Genomic DNA, 9,144 nt, shown 5'->3' with positions numbered 1-9,144 from the left:
GGGAGGGGAGGGGAGGGGGAGGGGGGAAGAGATAGTAAACCCGATGTGTCTGCTTGTTTGATCAGGTATTTAAGGTTCATCATATGTTGAATTTCCTGAGATTCCATGGGAGACGTTGCCTCCAGAACAGTGGTTCTTAACCTGTGGTCATGTGAGACCACTGGAAAACACAGATATTTACATTATGATTCTTAACAGGTGAAAAACTACGGTTATGAAGTAGCAATGAGATAAATTTATGATTCGATATCACTACCACATGAAGAACTGTATTAATGGGTCACAGCACTAGAAAGGTTGGGAACCACTGATCTAGAAGGTTTCAGTTTTAGAGTTCAACTTGGGGTCCATCAATAAATCCAGCTACCATTTTCTGGGACCTTGGTGGCTTTTTATTTGTTTTTTTCTAATGTAGGAAATGCAGTGACCCAGTGGGGACAGCCAGGTAAGCTCATTGCATGAACTAGGTAGGCATGGTGGCAGGAGCTGCAATCCCAGCTCTCAAGGTTGACAGGAAGGTCAGTGTAGGTCACCTTTGGTTACATACAAAGTTGAGGCCATCCTGGGATATATGATAGCCCGCCTAAAACAAACACAAACAAAAATCTGTAAATCAATCATATTCCTAGTATTTCCTAGAGCCTAAGAAAAGAAAGCCGTCCAGGGCACATACATTTTGTTGTTTTGTCAGTGGGATGGAAAGACAAAGAAATGTGGGGTATTTGGTTTGATACAAGATTAAACTATCAAATAACTGTCAAAAATAATACCAAAGAAATAAAAAAAAGTCATATTTCGGGGAAAGAGGTAAGGTTGGAACCGGTGTGCATTCTCTCAAGGGGAAGGAATGTGGTTCAGGGTTGAAGCAAGGCATCTGCTAGCTCTGGGGCTCACAGTCTCATGAACCTATTGTGGATCCTGGCTCAAGTCTTCAAACAGGAACACAACTTCCAGGGAGGCAGAAACTGTTACTCAAGTCTCCACGATGGTCCAAATTAATGCTAAATGCAAGGCCATATATACTGATCTGGGGATTTTAGTCCTTCTGCCTATGTAGCTGGCATTGCTCCATCACCTGGCAAGGGTTTATCATTCAGTTACCTGATGTGTGTGTGTGCAGAGGCAGAGGTGAAGGGACAGTCATTCTGAGTGCCAACTAAACTAAAATCAGACTGACTAGCAAAATCTGAAAGATTCCCATATAATCTGTAGGAATGTGGGGGAGGGAAGGCAGACATTTGCCATCAGAATTAGGGGTAAGGCTGGTTGGTTAATGGAGCCGCCCATTGTATTAAAGAATGGTTATTTGTATAGGCTTGGGATTCAAATGGTGAGCAGGATGCTTTGCTGGCTAAACCACTCTATTGAAGGTCGACTCCTGAAACTGGTGGGTGGGGACGAGGAAGGATTTCACTGAACTATTTCCATTCCACAGTTGTGGGCACCTCATGACTCTACTTAGTGGGATCTGGAAACTTCTGTTTTTAAAAGCTAAGTGTCTCCTGCTTAGATTTTAGATGCTGGATCTCCATTAACAAATTCCAGTTTAGTCCCTCCCCACTACCTCTTTATCTCCCTCCCTCCCTCCTTTCCCCTCCTCTCCCCATCCCTTCCCTCTCTATCTATTCCCCCACCCACCCACATTTCTGCTTTGAGCAGGGCTCACTGTGTGTCTCTTCTGTGAAGAGTGCCCCGGCCCAGCTTCTAGACTGCTCTTGTGCTGATTCTGACCAGCTGGTTTATAGTGACCGTGTAGTATGTGATTACAGTACTTACCCTGTGAGATCTGTTAGCCGAGCCTCTTCCAATATCCGCCTAGAAGTAGGTTTAGGTTGTATAGCTGGTGAATGCTGCTGGAGCACCATTTTAGTCCTTCACGGTTCTAAGTGTCTTTGGATTTGTGCTGTAAGCGTGGCACTGTTCTCTATGGTAACATCCCACCTCCAGCCTGCCCAGGCCTGCTCAGTCCTGGGGTCTTGTACAAGTACCACTTCTACACTTTGCAGTTTTCCAATATTTTGTCTTTGGAATAAATTTAGGGCTCTGTGGATTTGGTCACTGACCTGCATCTAACATTGTGTAGAATATAATGAACACTATCCATTTTTCTGTTCTCTAGGGAGGAAAACTCTTGAAACATCTCTATTTAAAGCATTTCCATAACAGTAATAATAATAAAACCAACAAAACCTAACTGTCCTTACACACTACATAGCTTGCATCCTTCTGAGTCCACCGATCCCTGCCTGGGAATCACCCAGATGTTCTATGGCTTGATGCTTTTGTTCAGCTTAGTTACTGACTTATTGTCTGAAATTAAAAAGGATTGTTTACTGAATTCTCCAGTGTCTCCTCCCTTTGTTGACTGCTGGAACTTTAAATTAAAATCATTATTCTTCATAACCCCTTTACAAAGTTGAGCGATTTTTCTGTCTCTTCCCCTGGGTTGAACCAAAGCACATGATATTTTTTTGTAATGTTTTGCCCAATATTACTTTTATTTTTTTCTTTTTGTTGGTGATGGGATTTGAACCAAGGACTGTGTGCATTCTAGACACGTGTTCTGCCACTGGACTGTGACCCCAGCCCAAGGTTGCTTTTTTAACAGCAAGCCTGCTTCTCCCAAGGTTGTTGTCTCCCAGGCTTTGCCAGTTATTTTTAGCTGCTTTCTTTAAGGTTGACAGACTTTGCAAGAGGAGTGTTGCCAGTCAGAGCCATGCTCACACCTTACTAGTAGTTCGTGGCACACAGGGTCTTCTTCCATGTGAAATGGCCTTACGAAAATATGGGCTTCACTTTTGTGGTTAGAAAAGGGAATCTGTTTTTTGTGAGATAGAGCCCCAGGTAGCCCAGGCTTTCCGCAAGCTCCTGATTGGTGCTGAAATTATAGGATGCCCAGCATAGAAAAAAAGGAAATTTAATTACATTTCCAGAGTATGCTTCTTTTGCTTCTTACCCATAATTCCTTTTTGATAGGAAGTAGAAACTCTGTGGCCTCTGTCTCTGGCTGAGCATTCCCAGGGAGCTGGCTATCTGCTCTACCAGTCTTCCATACTGGTCTCCCTGATACAGGCAGTGCTAGTTGCTGGTCTCCCCGATACAGGCAGTGCTAGTTGCTGGTCTCTTCCTGGCCGCAGGAACGGGCTTTTCACGCATTGTCTGGTTGATTGTTTCTCACCTCTCCCCCATCTCTCTGCCTAGAGAGTGGAGGCTGTGCTGTCTGTCCTCCTCATGGCCTCTGGGTGGTAGCTGATGGTGTAGCTCCAATCCACCTTGCTCCAAGCCTGAAGGCCTTCCACACCAGTCTCTTCTATCCTTGGTGAGCACAGTCACTTTGAGGGAAGCACAGAGAGCCGTATTTAGCAAGACTGGGAACACACTACAGAGCCGAATGCAGACTTGTAATGAGGAGTACTTAGGGGTACTTGGCAGTGTTACAGCAGTGGGGATGGGTGACTCTTCAACCCAAGGCCACCACATGAAACCTTGAGATCTGCTCTGACTGAGTTGGCCTCAGCCTGACTACACGTTTTAATGAGCTGAGAGTCAGCAGATGGTTGAGGCTGCTCCCGTGTCAGAGACAAATGGGCAGGAGGCAGGGAGAGGAAGCAGAGAGGTAGGATTCTGATCCATGACTCAGAAGTTCAGTTCTCTGAGACACAGGGGGGGCATTCTGGGAGGATGATGTGAGTGGGAACAGTGTCGTTTACAGGGTTTTCTTGCTTATCCAATGGCAGAAGAGATTACAATGGTGTGGGGTGGGGGTGGGGGTGGGGCTGCAAACAGTGTTTGCCAGGAAAGAAGCAAAGGAGAAATGCAAAGCTGAGGAGGGGAGCCGGCTTCAAGCTGACTACACCCTTCTTTGGCACACCACTTCTGCTCTAACTTCTCAGTTTGGGTGAACTGATCCTGGATCACCACAGGGAGGGCGTCTTAGGATGAAAGCAGCGACATTAACTGGCCTTTGTGTCTCCATTACTTTCCTAAGCTTAGACCGTGGTCCGCACTAACCGGGAGCCTGACGCTGCCAACAGGCAGGAGGTTGGGGTGCTTCTGACCCTGACATTGATCCCAAATGTAAGAAGAAGGGACCTTCTATTTCTCTCAGAGGCTCTCACAGTAGGGCTAGTGTAGACACATAGTGAGCCTTAACAGACATTCTATGTGCGAGAGTGCTAATGGGTACTTTTGTAGTGATTCCAATAGGTGATATTTAGCATGTGCAAATGCCCTGGGTTTCTTTCTTAATGTGAAATATCAGATGATGATAATGATAATTACTTATTTTTGGCATCACAGTAAGTCGTACAGATGCATTAACTCCAAGTATTACTTTTAATTTAATTTGTTTTTCTTTCCTCATTGCCCTGCACACACTTGCTCTGTTCCCAGTTTGACTCTTGAGGATGTCATGGTAACCTGGCAGCGCATCCTGGGGTTAAGTGGGCCTTGTCTTTCTTCCCTCAGCTGTCTCTTGCTGCAGTGATATGGTTGCTTCTTCATTCATCATTCTCTTACAGTGATAGGTTTATGCTTTGTGTGCCCTTGATTTGGACTATTTCCCCTCCTATAGGAGATGGAAGCCTACAGTATGCCTGCAGCATACATACATTCATATGGTAGTAGCAGGATGCACGGCAGCCTTTTACACTAGCTTTTCCTCATGAGTGCACAGCAATGCCACTTACCTTGTAACATGGTCTTCATGAGGTTGTAGTAATGAGCGTGACTCATTCAAGCTGAGAAACTTCTGATGCAACAATAAAAAAGGCACAAAATTAACATCTAGGACAGATGTTTGATAAAATAACTACAAATTATATTTTTTATTATAAAGGTAGTATGTCTATGACAAACTTAGAATACACCTTGTTGTTGATTTCAGGAATCCAACCTCTTGAGCCCGGTGCAGGATGGCACGAAGACACCTCAGATTGACAGCAATAAGGGCAACAACTACCGGATCGTCAAGGAGGTTGGCAGATGAAACCGCTTCCTCTGTGTGCATAGGCACACGGAGACTGTTTTTGCTTACCTGTGTGACACGGTGCTATGTTTAATGCGATGCTTCATCTTTCCAAAGATCTTGATTAGGCTGAGTAAGCTCTGTGTGCAGAACAAGAAATGTCGTAATCAACACCAACGGTTGCTGAAAAACATGGGGGCTCACTCTGTGGTGCTGGACCTTCTGCAGATCCCCTATGAGAAGGTTTGCCTTTTACTCCTTTTCTTCAATTTACTATTACTTAAAATGTATCGCCAAGTCATAAAGAATTTCCTCCCCCCTTAATTGTTTAAGAGGAATCCTGTCTCAAACGCCCAGCACCCTTGAGCTCCTTCTCGCATTTCCTATGCACAAGGGCATGCTCTTACACAGCTCTGCTCAGCATTGCAAGCTAGGAAAGTACGGCAAACTCTCACACGCCATGAAGGTTTCCCCCATGGTCCCTGCCATGTCTTGTTGACACAAGTTACTGCTGCAGAAGCGTATAGACTCATGTCTTGGTTGTACTGGCTGCTTCTCTCTCAGTCCTGAACTCTCTCAGATTGCCAGTTAGAAGAGAGTCCTCCCTCTCCTACCATGCTTTGGTTCAGTTTTTTTGTCTTCAGTGGGAATATGGAAGGATGCTAAGTTCTGTGTTGAGCTTCCTAGCAGGCACGTGCAACTCTGATTTTTTCTAATGCTAGTGGTGTGTTGTCTGCTGGGTTCTCCACAGTGAGGACCTCTCCCTCCCTTTGCAACGAATAACTGTCCTGTGTAGAGGTTCTATTGAAGATACACCATCTTTCATCTGACTTTTAATTCACATTTTTGCTAGCATAGGTATTGGTGGGTAATCAGAAAGTTTGGGAGAAAGAAGGAGATGGTCTGTATAACAAGGGGAGGGTGGGAAGCATGGACAGACAGACGGGGACAGGACAGACAGATGGGGAAAGGAAAGATAAGGTGAGAAATATCTAGAACACAGGAAAGAGGGGGCAGGGCAGATGGACGAGATGCAGAGACACAGAGGGCATGAAGAGAGACAAGCCATGGAGGAAAACACCCATGGCGGAGGGAGGGGTGCGTGCTGTGTGGACCTGCTCTCTTGGGGTTACATGCTGTCCTTTGACCTTCAGACCGACGAGAAGATGAACGAGGTGATGGACCTAGCCCACACCTTCCTGCAGAACTTCTGCCGTGGGAATCCGCAGAATCAAGTCCTCCTTCACAAACATCTCAATCTGTTCCTAACCCCTGGAGTGAGTACCCGGTGACTGCTGACATTACAGCAGTGCGCGTCAGATTCGCGCGGTGCGAATAGAGCTTTACTGGCCTTTGTATGTTGTTCCTCCCTTATTGCAATTCACTCCATAAAACCGAGTGTTTCTATTTGAGGAAACTCTTTAAATAATTTTAAAATTTAAGACAAATTTCTATATGTCAATGGCAGCCTCATTTATAATATGTAATTTAATGTTAGAATCAGCATGTGAGAACAGAGAACTAATTTAATGATACCATGATGATGAAGGTAAATATGGGGGCTGGGGTATAGGTCAGTGGTAGACAGCCTGCCTAGCATGCTTGGGACCCAGCACACACCCCAAACAAACATGCAAGAGCTAAATGCAGAATATTCAAAGGCTGCATTAACGATGGCCTGTTAAGAGTGCATCGGCAGACCCTGGGGATGAGTAAGAACATTCACTGTGGACGCATGAGGACCTGAGTTCAGATTCCCCGTTCCCAGGCATGGCCGTAAGTGCCTGTAATATCAGCGCTGTATGGTAGAGAGGACAAGAGGATCCCAGGAGCCAGTGTAACTGGGATAAGTTTTAGTTTCAGTGAGAAACTCTGCTTCAAGGGAATAACATGGAGAACAATCGAGGGGCACACCAATCCTGCTCTGGTTTCTGCACATATATGTATAGCACATGTATCTCTCACTGTGTACATATTCATACAACACACATGCATAGATCATATGCACACAGAATGATTTTAAAAAAGTTTATTAAAAGATCTTAAGAAAGAGCAAAGTTGGCATAATGAGTAAAGTGTCCTCAAGAACAGGGTTGCAGAACACCTGGTGACTTCCACTCTCCAGCTGAGTCCCATAGTGAGGCCAATTTCTTCCAGTGGCTGTAATCCACAGAAGACAGGCATTGGCAACTCCTGGTGGCTTCGTGTAAAACATGAAGCTGATTGTAGGCAGGGAACTTATGCACTGTAGAGTAGACAAGTGATCTTGTCCCAGTCACAAAGTTGTGCTCCTCTGCTCAGCTCCTGGAGGCAGAAACCATGCGGCACATCTTCATGAACAATTATCACCTGTGCAATGAGATCAGCGAGAGGGTGGTCCAGCACTTTGTGCACTGCATTGAGACACACGGCCGCCATGTGGAGTATCTGAGGTTCCTGCAGACGATTGTGAAAGCAGATGGCAAATACGTGAAGAAATGCCAGGACATGGTGATGACTGAGGTAGGTTCTCAGTCTGGCTCTCAACAGCTTCGCAGAGGCTGTGCTCACATACGCATGATCCTCTTGGAGTGAGGTATGTATGTGTGTGTGGGGAGATTACCAACCTGTGCTAGGGAGATTCTTGCTTTCATTATGACTATGTAAGCACTGATAAGGCTTACCCTAGTGCAGTGAAGTGCCTTATGACAACCTGCCCTACTTTAGAAGAGGTTGATGTTGTGGGCAAGCTGCTGACTAGGCACGGTCATGCTTCTTTGGAGAACTGATGACCAGATGCCGCTGGCAGTCTGTGCCCCAAAGCATCTTCTATCCACAGCTGCAAGGCAGTTACCCAGAAAAATCACATTGGTCTGTGGAGATTTCCATTGCCATGTGCCTTCCAGTTAGATATGAGAGCTCTCCCCATGTTGACTCCATGTACCACCTAGAAACCTTAAAAACTAATCCTGGGGCTGGTGAGATGGCTTAGTGGGTAAGAGCACCCGACTGCTCTTCCAAAGGTGCAGAGTTCAAATCCCAGCAACCACATGGTGGCTCACAACCATCCTTAACAAGATCTGACTCCCTCTTCTGGAGTGTCTGAAGAAAGCTACAGTGTACTTACATATAATAAATAAATCTTAAAAAAATAGAAAATATTTAAAAAAAAAACTAATCCTGCATAAGGCCTTGAACTTTTACATGTGAGTTATTGTAAAGAAACAATGAAGAGAACATTATAAAGTTATAAAATCCACCCTTAAGAAAGCCTGTACTGGAGCTGGGGAGACCACAGTTAGCTCATATTAATCCTTCATTACCTAAAAATATGTAGGAACTTTGGAATCTGAACATCACATTAAGGATCAGATAGAGAAAGGAATGCATAGGCTCTTCCTATGGCACCTATCAAAGGGAATGCTTCTGTGTATAAGGAAATATTGTAGTAGCATATTAATACATAACCATGTGTAGGCACATACATTTCTCTACAACAGGACTGTCAAAGTAAGCTTAACTGGCTTATTGATTTAAATGTTACCAATTCAAGTACAATAACTAAGTTCAAATTTATAAATCACTTGTAACCTGACCAAATATCTCATATCAGGTATCAGTAATAGATAATAGCATGGTAAATGAAATTTGCTACTTTCTCGAGTCCTCCACTGAAAGCACACAGCAAAATATGAGAAGCTCTGTCCTAAGCATCCTTAACCTGATCATTTCCTGGCCATTTCAGTGGTCTGTTCTATTCTCCGATGCCTTCCCACGAAGTGAGGAGTTTTCTAGATTTTTATAATGTTGTATGTACTTGAAACAATGTACAACTGATTACTTATGTGCATTAATTACAAATGAGGTGAATCCTTTCACATTTTATTGTTCACTTTTTATGATTCGTTATATTGTTAATGGGTATATGCATGTGAGCGCACTGCCTGCAGAGGCCAGAAGAGGGTGCCAGATCCTATGGTTCTCTGCAGGAACAGGGAGCACTCTAAACTGCTAAGTCATCACTCAGTCCCTCACCTTTCCAGTTGAGCGAGAATAGTCTGAGGGCCTCAGATGCTTGCTTTCCTGGTGCTAGGATCACAGGTGTGCACCACCAGGCCTGGCTCTGTGTTGTTTGATTCTCATCCCGTCGGCGGCTCTCACGGCTCCTGCCTGGTTTAAGCTGGTCACTTGGCATGTGG

The 9,144-nt window shown here is 44.8% G+C and overlaps 1 protein-coding gene across 2 annotated transcripts in view; it reads left to right on the top strand.

Moving 5' to 3' along the window:
- The window catches only part of Itpr2 (inositol 1,4,5-trisphosphate receptor type 2), a 397,058-nt gene that overhangs the window by 170,319 nt on the left and 217,595 nt on the right, over positions 1-9,144 (top strand). For both annotated transcript variants that reach the window (XM_021191683.2, XM_029533962.1), the window contains 4 exons: positions 4,886-4,975; positions 5,084-5,209; positions 6,121-6,243; positions 7,268-7,468. In XM_021191683.2, the coding sequence (XP_021047342.1) occupies positions 4,886-4,975; positions 5,084-5,209; positions 6,121-6,243; positions 7,268-7,468 (540 nt within the window). The remainder of the gene's footprint in view (positions 1-4,885; positions 4,976-5,083; positions 5,210-6,120; positions 6,244-7,267; positions 7,469-9,144) is intronic.

Source organism: Mus pahari, chromosome 2 (genome assembly GCF_900095145.1).
Source record: "Mus pahari chromosome 2, PAHARI_EIJ_v1.1, whole genome shotgun sequence".
Classification (NCBI taxonomy): domain Eukaryota; kingdom Metazoa; phylum Chordata; class Mammalia; order Rodentia; family Muridae; genus Mus; species Mus pahari.
The sequence above is the reverse complement of the archived record's forward strand: the minus strand, read 5'-3'. Positions and strand labels throughout refer to the sequence as shown.